Raw genomic sequence first — 19,130 nt, 5'->3', positions numbered from 1 at the left:
GGGTCCATCCTGGAACATTTAATAAGGTGGAAATTCTGCTCTGTGGGGAAGACCAAGCCCTCCTACCCCACATATCCCAGCCCACACGACTTGGCCTCCCAAACACATACTCCAAATGCTTTATTGTTCTGCTGAGATGCTTACAAATACTGAAAATCACTCAGCTGGGCCCAGCTATCACGTCCCAGTGCTGGAAAAGGGGACAGGGAGGTGGGCTAATGTTAAGGCTTGAAGGGCTGAGGCCGGACAGCTGGAGGCCTGGACCTTTGCTCTTCATTTTCATTGCCCTTCTGAGACCGAAGGGAGCATAGCTGGACCTCAGACTCCTCCCTCTCTGCTGTTCCCTCTCCTGCTCACATTCCCAAGGAAGCAGCCCTCTGTCCCTGTCAGAAACTCAGCCCCAGAAATCTTGAGGACAGCCATTATAGCTTTATCTCCCATTCGCATTGCTCCTCCTCTGGATCTAGAAGCCCCAGCTTCATCCCTTCTGGCTCTAAGCAAGGCACGAGTGGAAGGGAGAGGGCTGGCCCAGGGCAGGGGGTTTGGGGCAGCAGGCTGTGTATCAGAGCCTGGAGACACAGGCTGGAGGCAGGGAGGTGATCAGTCCCTTCCCCCCAGCATAAGATACCCAAGGTCTTGGGCTGGAGAGAGGATGGCACATACCCTCAGATGGGCCCACAGCTTAAGCAGTGGGCTGAGCCATGGAGCCACAGCAATTAGTATGTAACCATGGCAATGAAGCAGTTACTATGGTGACCATGATAATGGGTCTGCAAAAAGGATTGGGGCTGAGACCTCAAGGATGACACTTGAGGTCTCTGGCCCTTGAGCAAAGTAATAAAAAATATAATTGCAGAAGAATAATTGGGTAGAGCAGGGTTTGAGAAGTATACTGCCTGAGCTATTACCCCACTCTGGATGTGGCTCTGCTCATCCCTCAAGTCCCCTGCAAAGGGGGCTGAGGCAAGAGGGGATCTTTGGCAGATTCAGGTACCATAATTTGTTCTTTACAAAAGAGAATACAGGCTAGGGAGGGCAGGACCCTAAAGAGTTATTGCAAGTTCTGGGCTCCCAGGAGGCAGTAAAGCCCCATCCTACCTTTTATCTCCTGGCTGGTTCTTTAGAGGGCCAAGCTCAGAAACTCCCAGGATGAGCTCCTTAGACAACATTACAAAGTCTTGTACAAAAGCCCCAGGCACACTCTGCCCTCCCAGGTCCTCTGGGAGTGCCCCAGTGAGGCCTGGAGTCCAGGGTGTGACTCTGTCTCCAGGGCCAAACAGAGCAGCCATCGTCAGGCATGGGTCCTGGGGCCGGCCTGAGGGTCCAGAAGGCCCATGCCAGTCAGTTCATGAACTGAGTGTAGCCCTCAGCCCCGGTGACAATGACATCCATCCAGATGCGCATGGCCTCTGCAGAGGGGGCTACCATGTAGTACAGCCGGTCATGGGTCTTCACACAGAAGGTGAGGGCTGGGTTTGGGCTCTGTGGAGGGAGAGAGGAGAGTCTAAGACGGGGCTCACTCCTGATGCCCAGGACCATTCTTCTAACCTCTCTCCCTGTCTGCCGTTTCTCCTCCCTGTCTCCAGGATGACCTGGAGCGCGGGGATGAGTTCTAAGTAGGCCTAAAGCCTAGTACCCACAGGTCAAGTGGGCCCCAGGCTGAGATGTTCCCCTCCTCACAGCTGGACAGTCCTTGGACCTTGACAGGGGTGTACCTGGGCAGGTGGGGGCACTGTTCCTTGGTACCCCCAGGCACAAAAGTGAATATCAAAAGGATCAGATACAAAGGGCTGTTCTAGTGAGGACCAAAGTTCTCCTCTCCAGAAAAGAGAGGCAGATGGGAAAAGCTACAAGTGGGATGCTGGATCCCAGAACCTCAGAGGAGCAGAGATCAGGGTAGGGTAGGAATCTGAGGCTTGGCGGGAGGGAGGCTGACTTGCACTGCATTGAGGCAGATGACCAGCCTCAATTATCTCTTGTTTATCAATCCTCTCTCCCAAATCTAGTCTCCAAGGACGCCTTCCTCCCCTTTTAGACATCCCTTCTGCATTGCCCACCCCCGCAGGGAGACATCCTGCTGTCATCTCAGGAGAGGAAAGCAAGCAAGCCAAATTCAAGCCCACAGGGGCTTCTTGCTCTCTGCGACCCATCTTTGCTCCTCTCTCAGGCCTGGGGAAGGGAGAGGCGTTTAGGAAAGAGTAAAAAGTCAGGGTCAAGTAGGGTATGGAGGAGTTAATATGTGGTAGTTCTGGTTACTATATATGGGGAAGGGTACCTCAATCGCCATAGTGAAGCTGAAAAACCTCTTCTGGGAAGGAGAGAGGTAGAGAGGAAGAGAAAGTTCATGAAGAGAAAAAGGATGGGTCCAAGCCTCTGAAGAGGGTAGGTTGGAGGCCTGTGCTCCCAGAGCCCACCCGTTCCCTATGGCTGTCCCTTCTGTCCACCTCACCTTGGCTGCACTGCGCAGGTGGTCATAGTACACCTCCTCAATGGCCTGGAAATAGATGACCCCCTTCAGTTTTGTCTCATGCTTGTCTGCAAAGGAAAATAAGGGCCGGGCTTAGAAGGCCTGTCATACTTCAGGTCAAGCTGTGTGGACATGGAGCTTCTCCATCTGGGAAATGGGGTGATTAACAGGATTCCAAAACAGAACCCAGCATGGAGCCCTGAAGTTATGTTCAGTGCTCAGGCTCACTCAGAATTACAGAGAATGCAAATTAGAACTCCACTGAGATACTACTTCTCACTTATCAGAATGGCAAAAGTATACAAAAAATTAAGCACACTTTTGGCAAGTCTGTGAGAAATAGGCAATCTAATAAATGACAGGTGCAAGTATAAACTGGTAAACCTTTATAGATGATTTGGTTGTGTCTACAATTAGAAAGATATTTGCCCTTTGAGCCAATGATTACACTTAGGAAAACTTATCTTACACATGTACAAAATAATGAATTTACAAGCTCATTCACCGTAACAGTATTTGTAGTAACAAAAGATTGAAAACAACCCAAGTATCCATCAAGAGAATAGTTAATAAATTATAGTGTACCACATGATGGAATACTAGACAGCTATTATCTAGAATGATGTAGAAAATTTGATATAGATTCAGAAATTAATCTATAAAATAAATCCACATGTAAATATCTAAACACACATATTTGATAACGATCTCTAAGATACATGAGTAGGAAAACAAAGAATGTATTATATGCTACCTTTTATGTAAAAAAAAGAGTAAGAATTCATGTTTGCATTTGTTTATATTACCCTAAAGAAACTCTAAAAGGATACACAAGAGATTAATAAAAGTGGTTACCTATAGCGAATGGGGGCATAATTCTCAATTTAAACCTTTTTATGTATTTTGATTTTTGAACTATATGAATGCATTTACCTATTCAACTCTAATATCAAAACATAGAAGGGAGTATTTAGCATCAGGAGGCAGGGGTGGCAGGAAGGAGGTGGGCAAACTAACAGAGCAGGGGTGACTGTTTCGGTGAGGAGGGACAGGGGCTCTGTCAAGAGAAAGCACAGGGCCTGGGCCATCTCATCTTCTGGTGAACACTGCTCAGGCACCACAACTAACATGCTGGACAGCAAGCTTGAGACATAAAGGAAAGGCTGCACAGTCACTAAACTCAGATGGTGTTGGCTGGCAGTATGCGCCTTCCCGCACCTCCTGCGTCATTTCAGGCCTGAGTCATCGGATCCTGGATCTTTGCTACAGCCTCCTACTGTGCCCCTGTCCCACCCTCTGCCCCTTCAACTCATCTTCCCTAATGCCAAGGGGGTGAGCTTCCTAAAGCAAATCTAATCCTGCTGCCTCGGCTCACAGCGTCTCTGCTGGTTCCCTCACTGAGAACCTGCTGCTTCTTGGGGTTGGCCAAGGCTGTTTACAGGCTGGTGCCAGCACGTCCCTCTGGCCTTGTCTCACACGCCTCCCCTGCACCAACCTCAAGTTCCATCTGGCCAGGCTGAACTTCTCATGTTCCCTTAACAGGTAGGTACTCCGTGTACACTGGAGTGGTCTCCAGACCACTCCCTTGGCAAACTCCTACAGATCTTTAAGACCCGTAGCAAATGCCACCACTGTGGTGCTCAGCTGTGCTCTCCCTTGGCTCGCACAGCAGGCATGTGCCTCTGTGTAGAACTTATGCTAACTCTGAACCCTCCTTTAAATTCATAGATCTACCTCCTCCAACACCAAGAGCTACGTGCCTAGCACACACTAGGTGCTCAATCAATGTTGAATGAATGAATCCTAGGCACGGAGACCCAGAGAAAAGTCAGAGACCCTTCTCTTAGGAACTTACAATCCAGGATGAAAGAAAGCATTTATCAACTGTGTGACTTAGGTGTCCAAGAAAGCAGCTACGCATCATAGGTTATGAGTATTAAGTCAAAGAACACATTCAAAGTGTGCAGCACAGCGTCTGACACATAACATGTGGCATCTGTCATTGCATCATTATGTCCCTGGGCTGATGTCACATGGCAGACAAACCCTGTACAACACAGGAGATATATAGTGGGAGACAGGAATCATTCTTAGGTGGGGCAAGGAAAGGCTTCATAAAGGTAATATCTGATCTGGACCTTGCAGACTGGAGAGGTTCCATCGAGTAAATGGGAGAAGGGTCCAGGCAAAGGCAGGAAGAATGGCAGGTTCAAAACAGGAGTAGGCAAGGCACACTGATCCAGGGACCTGATCCTGCTGTAGGCCTATCTCTATTTAACACTTTTCCTACAGATAAGGACCTGACCCTACTCTGGGCCCCAGGCCTGGCCAATCCTGCAACCCCAGTTCTCTTCCCTCTCTTCCTTCACTGGAAACACCCTCCTGCCTCGGCTTCCTTACTACTCACCTATCCCTTTCCTTCCAGGCTCCAAGCAAGACTGCTATTCTCAGCTTTGTGATTGGGTGGGGCTGGGTGACTGGCCGAATAGCCCCACTAATGACTTGTGGACAAACCCAGCTGGGGTATTTAATGTCAATGCAAGGCCCAACTCGGCTTCCCTTTCTCTGCCACTGTGGCCAGCAATGTTCCAGAAAGGCATGCTCTGAAGCAATGTTCACGGGCATCGGGAGTTAGAAGAAAAAGTTGGTGGTTTTGAGTCACTGGGATCTCAGGACTGGTTGTTTCCCCAGCACACTCTAGCCTCTCCTGACGAGGGTACAATGTAGCATTCCATACTCCGAGTCCAGAGGGAATTCCAGGGAGGGGAACTAAGCTGAAGGCTGAGTAGGGAGAGCTGAGGAAGCAAGACAGGCCAGTGGGCCTGTCCCGAAGGCTGTCCTGAGCACTCCTTGGCACTGTTCAACTGCTTGTCTTGGGGTCTTTGAGGAAACCTGCCCAAGGGGGAATTCACAGGATTCCATGCAGCTACAGCATCTGGGTGTTCCATACAGCATACCCATCATGCTTTGTTTTAACTCTTTGTTCAGTATCTGCCTCCCTGTCAATAAGCTCTGAGGGAAAGAGCTGTGGCCATCTTGCTAATCACCAGAACCTAGAACAGTGCCTGGAACTTATTAGATGTTCAGCGGTTGCTGAATAAGTGAATGAATAAATGGATAGATGGATGAATGAATAAATGGAAGTGAACCAAGTACATGCTGTACATTTCCAGGAAGAGGAGGACAAGACCCAGCCCAAGCCCCTGGCCTCCCACTCGGAAGCATGGCTTCCTTCCAGAAGATCAGCTACAGGGCCCAGAGGTCTGGCTTTGGGGCAGTCTTGTGGGAACTTACCCACATAATAGGAAAGGGTGCGCTTGAGCCGGTCAAAGACAAACCAGCGCTTCTTCCACGATTTAATCTTGCCGCCCATCTTGACCAAGTAGCCACGGCAGACCTGGTGGGAAGCAGGAGTAAGGAAGGACCCAAATGCAGAGCCCCTAAACTTTTCTTCCCTGAGCAGCAACCTAAGTGCCATCACCTGTGCCTGTATTCATGGGGAGCTGTCCCCAACATCTCTTCCGGACAGCATACCAGGTCCTGGGACAGAGACCTCCAGTGTTAGGGCAGGAACTGAGGCCACTATCCTGAGGACCCAGGACCCCAGCACCCCAGGGCACGCCTTGTACCTTGCTGCTGAGCACCACGTGCAGGCAGGTATCGACGCCATGTCCTGATGACTCGATGTGGGTCTTCAAGTCAAAGTCCTCCTTCCGGTTTGGCAGGTAGCGGGTCAGAGGTCGTGCCTAGGAGAAGAGGGCAGGGTTTGCAGGCTCTCCTTTCTTCCCCACCATTCCCTTGTTCAGGCCCCTTGGCTTCAGTCCTGAACCCCCAACAGCCTGCCATCACTCCTTTCCCACCCTCATGGCTGTCACTCTGATTTCACAGGGCTTGTGGCAAAAGCAGAGACCTAGCATGCCTGTGCTGACTCTACCTAGGCTTGGGAAAACTGCTGAGTGACTCTATGCCTAAGTTTCCCCACCTATGACCAAGACACAGCCATCCTTGTCTTGCCCCTGCCCATTCTCTCCCTCCTGGGATGAATAGACCAAAGCAGGAGGCCAGATATGAACATGCTTTGGGAAGAAAAGCCCAGTAAGAAATCTGGTCTCTGACTTCCCATGACACCTTGTTTGGGTCATATCCCCTTTCTGGGCTTCAGTTTCCTTATATGCAAAGCAAGGGCTTTGAATCAGATAATCACTAAGGTCTGTTCCACCTCAAAAATTCTGATACTAACTAGAATTTTCAGTCAACTGGAATTGATTTCTACTCTTCCTTTCTGGGAAGAACATCAGAACGGCAAGAAAAGGAAACATTGTGAACTATTAAAGAAAAAACAAAACACACGGCTTTCAGAAGGCACCCCAAAGATGGGCTGACTCCACCCACCTCCCACAGCAGACACTGGTGGCCCCTGCAACAATGCCTCAGCCCCAGGACAGGGGGCTAGAGAGTCTCAAAGTGGCCACTGACTGAAGCAGGACAGGGGAATTAGGCATTTGACAAAGATTCCAAGTACAGTTCTAAAACTCACAGTTTCTGGTTATTTCTTGTCAAGACCAATCCAAGAGGCCTATCCCTTAGAATTTATGTTGTTTCATCAAAAGAAATCGGGGAGCTGTGATCATCAGTCACTACTGAAGGTAGATCCCACGGTAACCCCCGCCGGGGAAGCCTATGGAAACCCAATAGAAGGGACAGCCTGTCGGAGTCTCACAGGGGCCAGGATCTGGGACCAGAGGCATGGTAGATTTTCTACCCAACCTAATTTCTCCTCTGCCCTTAACTGTTGCTCAAGTCTCCAGTATAAGAAAAAAACCGAGTTGGTTTTGTGCAAGGATAGATTCCTGTCCCAGGGAGAAACTAGTATAATTGTCTCTTGGAAATGTAAACCAACAGTCAGAGTGAGGTCATCTGCTGGTAGTGAGGCCTGGAGACAAAGGGTCTGGTGGAGTGCGGGCCAGGACAGCTATGAAGCACCAGGTATGGGAGGTCCCCAGGGAAGCAGGAGGGAGGTGCAGCACAGACTCACGATACAGGGATGAGGTCCTCGAGAGAAGCTAAAGGGAGCTGCCCTGATTCTTGACTCAGCTCCCATTTCTGAGAGGTCTGTTCAGACCATCTTCTCTGACCCCAGGTGTCAGCAAGGCGGCCTGCCGTGTCCCCACAACTCACCCACTCCCAATATATACACACACATACATAGACACACTGACTTGAACAAGCCCCGGTGGATCTCTGTTCCTTGGGACTAAATGAGTCCCAGGTAGAATTCTGTTTGTGCTGAGCCAACAGCAGTTTTTTTCTGGGTAGAACAGGTTTTGCAGCCCAGCAAAGTTACTCTGGGATGTCCTTACCCCTCCATGGCCTTGCTCTCAAGCCAACCACCCACTCACCTGAGAAAACTGTTTCTCCCGCATCTTGACCTCCTTCTCCACCAGCTGCTGCCTCCTGGAGCTCTCACTCTGCAGCCTCCGTTCCACCTGCTCCCTCCTTCTCCGCTCCTCCTCCAGTGCCTGCCTCCGCAGCTCCATTTCCCGCTCCTGCCCCCAAAGCCATGGGTCAGTGCCCATGGCTGCCCTCTTCCTCCCCATCCTCAGCAGCCCCTCCTCAGGATGGGGCAAAAATGTAGGAGGCACCCACCTCAGAGGGCAGCCTGGCATGAGGGGACATCGTCCTCAAAACCCACCTTCTTCAAGGACCTTGCTGGTAAGGGTAAATGCTTTAAAGTGAGATTGTCCTGGCTTCAAATCTTGGCTTGGCCACCAGTGTGAGTTCTGGGATCCTGACAAAATCATTTAAACTCCCTAAGCCTCAGTTGCCTCATCTGTAAAATGGGGCCAAGAGTGCCTACTCCTGTGATTACAGTAAAAATTAAATGAGATCATGTGTGTAAATGCCCATCACTGACTCTGGCAGGAAGGAAACACTAATAAATAAATGAGGCTCCTGTAATTTTTATCTGAATTCCTAAAACATGGATTATCTAGACAATTTTTTTTGACAGAGAATATATTCAATGGTCCTTCCCTAATCACTGAGGCCCTTTGAAACATTTGTACTTGAACTTCAAATTTAATGGGAGAAATAAACTTATGAAAGCTATTATTAAAAGATTATAAAAGTCATTAAAACAAATCATTAAATACAGAGCATGCCAGTGATGTTCTGTATGTCTTGACCAATGGTAATGACCTTTTTACCATTAACTCCCATTTGCCATTTCTTCCCAGCTCAAAACTTAGCAAAATCTCCTTTCTCTCCATTTGCCAAAAGATGACTGTAAATTTGCCTTCCTCTTATGTGAATAAGACTAAGAAACCTTCTCTTCTGGTTGATCCAGCTGCTGACTCCTGCTCCTTGGGTCCCACTCTCATTTCAAGAGATACAGAGTACCGGATGGTGGAGACAACAGCTTCTGCAGATCCTTTAATCCCCTCCCCAGGCCCAGTTTCCTCAGCCTGGCTGTGTCCAGGATAAACCACTGGTCCCTCTTCTCTGTGTCCAGGCTCCAGACCCAGGGGAAGTAGACATTACTTCCCTCAGCCCCCTGCTGCATCCTCAGGTCCCCCCACCAATACCTTTGTTCTGGCTTGAATGTCTGCCTTCCCTTCTGTCCCTACTCCTCAATCCCCAGGTGCTGCTGCTTTTCCTAACCATCCCCAGAGGAATGACATGCCACTCAGGGAAACGGGGATCGAAATTCCTGTGGTGGCCAAAAGTCCACAGAAGTAAATACACAAAGACTAGAAGTTCTCATACAGGAAATTCATGTGCTGCCTCCTCTTTTCCTAAAAGGTGTGAAACATACAATCTCACCAAGCCTTCCTATGCCCCACTCAAGGAATGACAACTTTAAAACATTTTGTCCCTCAAGAGAGTATACAAGGATAATGTGGGCGATCCGGCTTGGGGTAGAATGCGGGCCCTGGCAGGTGGAGGGCAGCGCTGGGACCCCCCATCCCTTCTGCCTGTGTGGCCCAGACCCGCCTCACCCTCGACTCCATGAGTCGGCTCTTCTCTGCATGAGCTTCTTTCAGCATCTTCTCCATCTCCTCGATCTTCCCCACGTCCAGGCCGCTTGCACTGGGAAGGGAAGGGGAAGACTGGGTTCACCAAAGGGCAGAGGTGGCAGGTCTGGTTTAGAGGAGGGTAGAGTTGCCACCATCAGGCAGGATGGGGCAGGGGTCAAGTACCTGGACATGTTGTCGGGGGAACAGGCGGAGTTGCCTCCTGTGGAGATGCTGGTCTCCATGCTGTCAGAGCTCTCCAGGCTCAGTGTATCATAGGCGTGCTCGCCCTCCTCCCCACGTTCCCGCCCAGCTGGCAGGTGATGCAGGATGGAGTGGTGCACGAGTGGGGAGAAGCCCGAGGGGCCTGCTGGGAAGGGGGCCATCCCGTGCAGAGCATCCCACTGGCACTGAGCCTCGGCTGCTGCTTTCTGCTTCAGCTCAGCCAATCGCCGCCGCTGTTCCTCAATCACCTGCTGCCCTAGAGGAAGGACAGGGAGGTGTCACAGTGGGCAAACCACCCATCTAGGGAGGACACTAGCATAATCACAGGCAGAGGGAAGAGGCGTGCAGGGAGAAATTAATACAGGGCACCCACATCAGCCCCCACCAGCTTCCCTGAAGCCCCCACAGCTCCAGGTCCAGCAGCCCTGCCAATGCTTCAGTTGCCTGCACATCTGGCCATAGCCACACAGTCTAGCTTCAGCCCTCTCTATATCCTGAGCCCACACAGGGCACTGATCTTACAGCAGGACAGCCAGATGGCTCCAGCTCACAACCAAGTCCTGAATGTGTAGGGACACATGCACCCACCCTTCCAGCTGGGGAAGGGAAAAGGAAGAGATGGTGAGAGCCCTCTGAGCACCAGGATGTCAATGCAGACTCAGTGGTGATGCAGAGCAAGAGCACAACAGCAGGACAGAAGGAAGGGGAGACAAGTTAGAGCACAGCTGAGGCAGGAGAGAGCTCAGTTTGAGGGGTGAGGCAGCCGGATACCCCATCCCAGCTCAGCCTGGGAGCCTGCTTGCAGGCAGTGGGGGCCTGGACAGAATATATCATGCAGATGCCCAGGCAGAGGCTGCCTGGCCAAAGCAAGGTCCTCAATGACCAATGCTCTACCTGCTGGGTCGTCGGTTAGGAGGGGCTCGGCAGGAAGCAACTCGACTGGTGTAGGGGACCCCAGGCAGAAGGTAGGGTAGAGAGACACAGAGGGGATGAGAGGAGAGAGAGGCACAGATATGGGCTTTCAAAACAACCAAAATGTACAAAAGTAATAAGGACTCCTGGGTCCTCAGAACCAATATCTTAGGGAACCATTTCTGGAGGTCAGGTCTATCACCCTGCCTCCAGACAGGACAATGCCCATCCCCACTCAAGTCAAAAAGCATTTCCCTTATTTGCTGGACTCTCTAGAAAAGATCTCACAGTCCTCCTCCCCACCCCGGTACCCTTAGGTCCCTCCCTGCCCTTTGATAGATATCCAGGAAGCCCTTCTTCAGGCACCTAATCTAAATCCTTTCTGCTCTTATCTAGATCCCAACAAAAGATAAACATCCTGTGAAAGGTGTGGGCATGGATGAGGTATGGTGGGGACGATGTACGGCAGATATCCAGGGCCCTCAGAAGAGCAGGTGGGCTGGCATTGTAGCCACTCACCCTTCTGCTGCAGGGCCAGTTGGCGCTTGGTCTCGATGTCCTGCAGTGTGGCTGCCAGGTTGCGAGGAAGGCTGCCTGTGCCATTCTGGATGAGTGGAGCATTCTGTGGAGGGAGATGGAGCACTGCAACCAGAGGTCAGAAGACCCCCGCCACAAGGCTTTCAGGGGTGGCTTTGGCTTCTGGCTTCTTCCCAGTAGAGCAGTCTCCAGTTACCCCACCACCACCACCCTGCTACACATGAGCCCATCCACTGTTCTCAGACCTTTGGGGATGGGCTACGGCCCAAGGTAGCCACGCTGAGCTGGGAGGAGGAAGAAGAAGAACCAGAGGAAGAGGGGAGGGGGCCGCTGCGGGTACGGGGCAGGGGGCCAGTGGCCTCATCATCCATCTTGGAGCGGTAAACCTAGACAGAAGAGATACTGCCTGGTGAAGTCCAGCTCCCCCCACTGCTACCATGCCCACGTCACCTAGGCTGGCTGTGATCCAAGGTATTGCTCTAGCACCAGGCCTGTGTCCCTAGCTGACAACAGCTTTGAGCCTCCTGTGCCAGACCAATGAGCAGATGTTATTGGCAGCTGCCAAGCCTGCTTTCCAGGCTGTTCCTCCTTAAGCCAATCCCTACTCCACGCCTGCATCTTAGAAAGAACCTTGTAAATGGACCTATGCAAAAAGTTGACAGCAGCTGAGCAGAGTTGTACAGAAGACCACCTGGAGGCCTGAGCTTCCTCTGGTCCCAGCTCTGCCACTAACATGCTATGTGAGCTGGGGCTATGCACCTCCCCACTTTGGGCCTTGGGTTCTTTATCTGCAAAAGGCACGGGTTAAGCCCAGACTGAATAACGGCCAAACTCACAGCACTAAGGTGAATACAGTCTTTGGAGTCAAGGACCCTGCCTGTCAGCCTAGTCTCTGCTACTTCCTAGTTGTTTGGCCTTGGGGAGACTACTTGTCTTCTCTGAGCCCTGGTGTTTGATCTGTAAAACGTTAACAATATCTACCACAAAGGCCTGTGGTGATGATTCAATGAATCCAAACACATTAAAAAATCTCTAGCCAGCTGGACACAAAGGAGAGGTACCACACATGTTGCATGAACTAAACTCCTCCCTAAGGGAACATGGAATTTTAGCTGAGATCACGGTCTTAGAGGTGCAATGCCTTCACTCAAAAAATGAATCTTGAATAGCGGGGTCTTAGGCACTACAGCAGGTCAGTGGGATAAAACTCGGGAGAAGACTATTTGAATACCCTTCCTCCACCCCCATGGCCATTAGCTTGCTGCGGGCTCAAGTAGGCCCATGCCCTCCACAGCAACTTTGAGGAGACTTGGGGATGTCCTCAGGGTTATCACTTCAAAGTCTTTGTCCTTCTCTGTCCTGCTTCTAAGTGTCACCCCTGGAGAGACCAGGAGAGCAAAATGCTGGCAGTTCTCCCAGGACACACTAGTTCTAGCTGCAGTAGGCTAAAGAGTGTGTCAGGCCCTCAGACTAGGTGAGCAGCTCTGGGGCTGAGGGCTGCCAAAGACAGAGCAGATCCACACTCTAGCTAAGAGTTAAGAGGCACCAAACAGATCCCAACCTGACCACTGCTCCCGAACCCCCTTCCACTGGACAGTCAATCACATCACTTTTGGACTCATTTCCCTCTGGCTGCCAAAAATGCCAAGATGGTTGCCTCACACCCTCTCAGGATCCAAAGGCCCCATGTTGCCCTGGCTGGACTGACCCTCCACTACCTAAGGTGGCATGTATGGCTGATGGATTGGCAGGAGGTACCCGAAACAGAGAGGAGCAGGGATGGGGGAGTGATGGAGAAGGTTACCTGCAGCTGACGGGAAGTTTTGGCGGGCAGAGGCGGAGGGGAGGAGCGAGGAGAGGCTGCAGCAAGGCCAGTTCCCAGCCCAGCCATCAGCTCTTGGTACCACTGCTCTAAATCTACAGCAGGGAACAGCAGCTTCTCCATCTGGAGGAGAGCATGAGAAGGGGGACAGGGTACAAGAGGGGAAGAGTGGAGAGGAAAGGTCAGGAAATGAAGGGAAGGGAAAGGGGAGGCAGAAGGAAGAAAAGAGAGAAGAAAGGGAAGGTTGGAGGAAGAACAAAGGAAGGCCGTTATCAGAGAAACAGACAAGAAAGTGAGAGAAGCAGGGAAGAAAGGAAGGGAGAAAGGAAGAACATAAAGAGAAGGAAGAAGAAAATAGTGAGAAAACAGTTGCTGTGAATGTGCTAAGAGCAAAGAGAAACACTCAGGACATAACTCCCAAAACACAGACATAGGCTATGCCAACCATGATGCCAGCCATCCAGAGCCCACAGGCACTAAGCACTCCCCTGGGGCTAGCCTAGAGCTGGGAAGCTGAGTGAGTAGGGCAAAACACACCGAGATAGTCATACCAGTGGAGGGCTGGGAGTGGCAGGAACACATAGACCACCAACCTTGGGTGAAGGTGTGACAGAAGCGAAGGAGGAGATAGAGGGCAGCACAAGAGGAAGGCAGGTGGTGGGAACCAGGTCCCAGGAGGCATAGGCCCAGAGAGGCAGGCCTGGTGCAGGGGCTGTGGGCACAGGCAAGGTGCTCCACATGGCCTTTAGCTGCTCAAGTGTCAGTCATTGGAGGAAGGCCAGGATGCAAGAGGAAACACAAGAGGTTAATAGTACTGGAACCCAAGATGTGGTACTACCCATGGACAAGGGAAGGGCGAGTACAGAAGCACAGAGCAAAGGAGGCTTGCAGAGCCAGGGAAAGCCAGAGCTCTCTCAGCATGATACCCTCATGCTAGAGCAGAAGGCTTGCCCCTCCTTGAGCTGTCAGGAGCTGAAGAAAGCTCCTGAGGCCCTGGAGAAGAGAGGGAACCACTCCCAACCCATGCCAGTTGCCCTTCTTTCTCACTGTTGAAGACAGATTCTGATGTCCCCCAACCCAGGCCTGAGGAGCAATCTAGGGCAACTACACAGAGGCCCTTGGGCATAGGTGGGCTTACTCGGTGGCTGTTACCTCACTGTCAGGCAGGGGCTGAGCAAGCATGCTGGGGGAGGTGGCAGAAGCATAGGGGTCCAAGCAGGAGCACAGCTGGAGAAACTCTGCCAGGCTCACATATTCCTAGGGTGCCCAGTGGGAGGCAGAAGGGTGGGCAGAGAAGAGGTTAACAGGTTTCAACCAGGTAACCAACACCCACACTCCATGCCCTAGAAACCATCACTTCATTCCATACAAAACAGAACAGGGGTAAGAAGCTTAGCTGGCTACTCTCGCCATAGATGGCTGCGGGGGCAGGGGCAAAAAAGGGCAGGCGAACAGTCTGTCTGAAGGTTCTTCTTGACCTCCACTTTTGAGGCTGCCTTGGCATCCAAGTTCTGCCCCAGGTAGACTCTGAAAGTCCATCTCTGGGTTTGCCCTGGGCTGAGGTCATGCAAATAAGCTTAGGGAGGGCCTTCCAAGAACCCACCAAGGACGAGGACCCAGTGCCCAGATCTAACTCCTTGGGCATCCCTAGTAGAGCACATACATGCAGCATCGAGCACCAGTCACACTATTCCTGAAGGTGTCCTCATATCCCATCTGCTGAGGCAGAAGCTGGATGGGGTGGGGGTGGAGACACCACTAGGGCCTAAGCAAGATGGGCTCTGAGAAAGATACCTTGGCAGGGAGCAGCTAAAAGCCTAGGCAGAAAAATGGGCCCACTGCCCAAGGATAAGGACTTGGAAAGATGCTAGCACATTAGATTGTGGGTTAGGAGGGCAGCGACTGTCATATTCCCTGAGCATAACCTTAGAACTCTGAGCTTAACTAGGTGTTGGGGGCATGGTAGGCATCCAAAATGCAGGCTGAATCAAAAGAGAGGATCCTAAGCCTGCCCTATCCAATCTGGCCTAGCTCCAGGGGCTGACTGTCCTCAGGGGTCACAGAAAAGAAAAATGAACTGGAGGGTCCAGTGTTTGTGAGAACTGACAAATGTAATACAGAATACATGCAAATTGATATGCAAATTGATGCTGACTTTTTATGGGCTGCCCGGGCACGTATGGCATACCAATACCAGCACACTCACTCAAACTCGTAAACTCTGGCCAAAGGATTATTGTCACATGCCCTTCAGTTGGGCCCTTGGGAGAAACTGGAGGCAGGAGCTCATTAAGCAGGCAGGCAGGCAGTGGGCACAGCAGAGCAGGTGGTTAGCTGTGATTACCTCTTGTGCTTTGGGGCAGAGCTGAGTGGAAGCAGGTGAGGTTAAAGGGACAGAGGTGCCAGCCTGAGAAGACCCTGGGAATAGGCCCAGAGCCGCAGTCCTCAGCTCCATCTCTGAAGATTCGGAGATGAGCAGTTCAGCCTACAGGGAGGGTATGTGGTGAGAGGCCTCAGCCCTCACACTCAGCCCAGCCACCCCATCCCAGGCCTAAATTGCTTGTGCAGTGAGGCAGAGAGGGAGGGAAAGGGCTCAGAACACTGGGCATGCCTCGTTGGACCTCACACACCAGGCAGGTAAAGACTCAGGAAAGAATGGCTTAAGGGGCCTCAATGCCTACTTCTGAGTCAAGAGTCTAGTTCTAGACTGAAGCCCTGGGAGCTCCAAGATCAGGGCCCCTAGATTTCTATACTTCTCTCAAAGTGAATCTGCCCAGGCCTGGACCTTTCCAAACCTCTGAACAGCAGATCCCCCTCACAATGTACTCAGTCACCCAAAACAGTAAGATCGGTGGGCTTCTGGGAGCCAAAAAGGTTAACTAAAAAGCTGTTGGTAGCCATAGAGGGTCAAATATCAGATCTCAGGACCATTCCTACTCACATCTCTCCAGTCCAAAAAAATGTCCCCATACTCAACCTCAGCCATTGAGGTTAAAGTGCCATGTGTTGCTCCAGAGCCTCCCAGGAGACCCCTGGGCCTGCCTGAAGCTGGAGCTGACCAAAGCACGTTACCTCTTTGAGGGTTGATGTGGTCTTTGGAAAAGGTCTGCCCCCTGTGAGTGAGTGGTACCTTCTTTCCAACATAGTCAGTTTCTCCTTTTCCTGCAAGGCCGAAGTGGCAGAGAATCAGATAGTAGTGGGAGTGACGGCAAAGGAAGAGATCAAGTGAAGTGAGAATACTGCTCTCCCCTTCCACCCACCCCTACCCTCCCCAACCCCAACCCCAACAGCCCCTCCCTGCCACCTGGCTGGGCTACCTTCTGCAGCAGCTGCAGGGAGGCATTCTTGTCCCGGGCCAGGCGCTCAGACTCTTGCACAGCCTGAGCCCGGATCTGCCCAGCCTGACTGTCCAGGACTGCCAGCCGCTCCTGGAAGAGATGGGGATGGTCAGTCAGGCCCCGGGGAGACAGAGCTGAGCTTGGGTGAAGGTAATCAACCAGCTCTTGGCCTTGACTCACCCTGGGAAAATTCAGGCTGCTATAGTCAGCTCTTTCCCTCACTCCTCGCTCAACCCCAGTGACCCCTGCATCAACATGTCCAAACTCACAGCGATCCTGAACAGTTCTCCACCTGCTCCGTCCCCCTCATCCCACCCCCACTGCTACCACCCAAATCCAGGCCCTCTGCTTTTTCAGCCTGGACTTTCTCACCAGCCTCCTGCTTCCAATTCTCTCAACTTTCTGATCCAATCTACGCCGCCACAAATACCTCCCTAAAATGACCTGAGGTTTGTTTTTGTTTGCTTGCTTATCTGAATTTTCGAAATTTCCTAAGAAGAATATATATTACTTGAATATATTTTTTTTAATCCATGAGTAAGGTCAGATCGCTCCTCTCCTGAAAATCTTTCAGTGACTCTTCATTACTCACAGGATAAAGCACAAACTCTCAAGCCGACATTCAAAGGCTCCTGCAACTGGGTCTACACTTTTCAGCTCCCTTCCCACGCTGAGCCCTCTATGTTCTCCCAGTTCAGCCATGTTGTACAGTCGGTTGTGCAGTTGTGCAGTTGGGGGTAAGTGGAGGCCTTTCTTAAACTGTTCCCCTGGCTGAGGAGAGCTGTCTTTGTCTTCTCCGCCCATTGAGAGCTTACTTATCCTCAAAAATCAGACCAAATGCTGTCTTCTCTCTAAAATTTTCCTTGATCACTAATTTTGTTGGTCCTCCTTCTGCGCTTAAATTATTCTGTGTCACCATTTGCCTTGTAGTACTGTTACTTGTGAAAATATGTCTCCATCAACACCGCTTAACCCAGGCTGTCAGATCCAACGGCATGGCCAGTGTTTCATATCCCTAATAGGGCTTAGCACAGTGCCTGACTCGACAATCAAATGCTAAAAACAAAATTTAAAGGATGGGGGCTGAGGAAAATGGACTGGGTTAATCCTGGGAGGGCTTCCTGAAAGAGGTGGCCTTAAACCAACACCCTATAGAGCAGGACATGAGAGAGAAGGGAGGGAAGAAGGAAGCTGTCCTAAATCTGGGATCAGCCAAAAAAAAGACTGAAGCAGACCAGGTGGTAATCCTCACAGCAAGGTCTGCCATTTACAGTTTGCTGAGAACCCATTAGGACCCAAGAACTCTACTAAATGTTTTGCATTTATTACCTCCTTTGACCCCCTTATCAGGCAGGTGCATTTATTCCCATTTTGCTGATAAGAACAGACATTTAGGAAGTAAGGTGTCTTAGCTAGAAAGTGGTAGAGCTAGGATTAGAACCAGATCTGTTATACCCCAAAGCCAGTACTCTGAACTACTCTGAATCAGACTGGAGAGGACAGGGGACCAAGGAGCACCAGGGTGAGCAGAGACAGAGGTGGGTGGGACACTGGGAGCCAGGGAATTGAAGCTGAGTAAGGCTCATGAGGAGGAGCATGGGGAAGAATAGGACCCCTGGGTTCCAGCGGCTGAGCTCCAGTTTCCTAGGGGCCAGGGTGGGTATGGGTAGGAGGGAACAGGAGTTCAATACTGCTGACCCCTCCCAAACTACCTGGAGCAAATACCCAACAGGATCTCAAAGGGATGGGATCAGCTGATCTAAGGCTCCCTGAGGCAGTCTCTCTAGAAGGAAAGAGGAAGAGGCCAGAGAAGTGCCAGCCCCCAACCCCAGTGCAGTACAGTACAGAAGGAACAAGGGGCTTTGGGGACAGGCAGGCCTAGGTCCTAATTCTGACTCTGCAGCTTATAAGATGAGAGGTTTGAGGCAAATCTGTAGCTTCTCTGAGCCCTTGTATATCAAATGGGGATAAGAGTGCTGGACTTAGGGGACCGTCCTAAAGTCAGCTTGCGATATCCCAAGGAAGACTCCTGGTACACACTCACGTGCTGGGGAAATGCTAGTTTTCTTCCTTCCTTGCATCTGCCTCACATCTGTTAGTGGATGCATTTGTAAGGCAGAGCAGCTCAGGGAGAGAAGCAAGGGATCTGAACTCAGGGGGCAGTTCAGCAGCTCTCCACTTACCCCCAAACACAGGCTAGACATAATGCACCCAACTCACCACTTTTTGACACACTTCCCAGATCTCAATGCTCTCACCTCCCATCCATTACCACAGTCAGGCAAACTGCACAAGCATGCATGTGTGTGCATGGACATGCAAGTCTCAGCCATGAGCATGTAAGCCACCTGAGCCATCATCCCATTCTCCTCCCTGACATCTTCCTAACTCTTATTTAACGCAAGTCTCCTCCCAACTTTACTCCCCACATTCACACACACATCCCTGCCCCACCACCCTCTTCTGCTCTGGCTGAGATCAGGAGAAATCACAGCATCTGGAGCTCCAGGACTGGGCAGGATACAATACCCAATCCCTTTGCTTTATGGCTCAGTGGAGCCAGGGTCGAGCCAAGGCTGGAACCTGGGTGATGTCTTTCTAGGACCCCTGGTTGGCTCTAATCTTCAGATCTCAGGTTTTTGTATTGGAAGTTTTGTCCCAAAACTTCCATCCAACAGAGAGCTCTACCAGGGCAGGAATAAGCCTCTTCAGCCTCCTCCTCCTCCATCTCCACCTTTTACTTCCCTGCCCAGCCAGTGCTGAGGTCCAAATGCGAGCCCAATCCACTTTCCACGGGAAGACTCTGGGGTGGGGGG

General features: G+C 51.2%; 1 protein-coding gene across 1 annotated transcript in view; it reads right to left on the bottom strand.

The window, feature by feature from the left end:
• Positions 1–105: 105 nt before the first annotated feature.
• Positions 106–19,130, bottom strand: part of PHLDB1 (pleckstrin homology like domain family B member 1) — a 44,713-nt gene continuing 25,688 nt past the window's right edge. The window contains exons 10-21 of the mRNA XM_039866663.1: positions 16,294–16,619; positions 16,049–16,138; positions 12,959–13,099; positions 11,400–11,540; positions 11,137–11,239; positions 9,667–9,961; positions 9,466–9,556; positions 7,867–8,013; positions 6,097–6,213; positions 5,762–5,864; positions 2,450–2,535; positions 106–1,482 (exon numbers count right to left, since the gene is read on the bottom strand). Coding sequence (XP_039722597.1) covers positions 1,342–1,482; positions 2,450–2,535; positions 5,762–5,864; positions 6,097–6,213; positions 7,867–8,013; positions 9,466–9,556; positions 9,667–9,961; positions 11,137–11,239; positions 11,400–11,540; positions 12,959–13,099; positions 16,049–16,138; positions 16,294–16,619 — 1,781 coding nt within the window. The 3' untranslated portion in view covers positions 106–1,341. The remainder of the gene's footprint in view (positions 1,483–2,449; positions 2,536–5,761; positions 5,865–6,096; positions 6,214–7,866; positions 8,014–9,465; positions 9,557–9,666; positions 9,962–11,136; positions 11,240–11,399; positions 11,541–12,958; positions 13,100–16,048; positions 16,139–16,293; positions 16,620–19,130) is intronic.

This window comes from Pteropus medius, unplaced genomic scaffold (genome assembly GCF_902729225.1).
Source record: "Pteropus medius unplaced genomic scaffold, Ma_sr-lr_union100, whole genome shotgun sequence".
Lineage (NCBI taxonomy): Eukaryota > Metazoa > Chordata > Mammalia > Chiroptera > Pteropodidae > Pteropus > Pteropus medius.
Note: the sequence above shows the minus strand (reverse complement) of the source record. Positions and strands in the feature narration are given on the sequence as shown.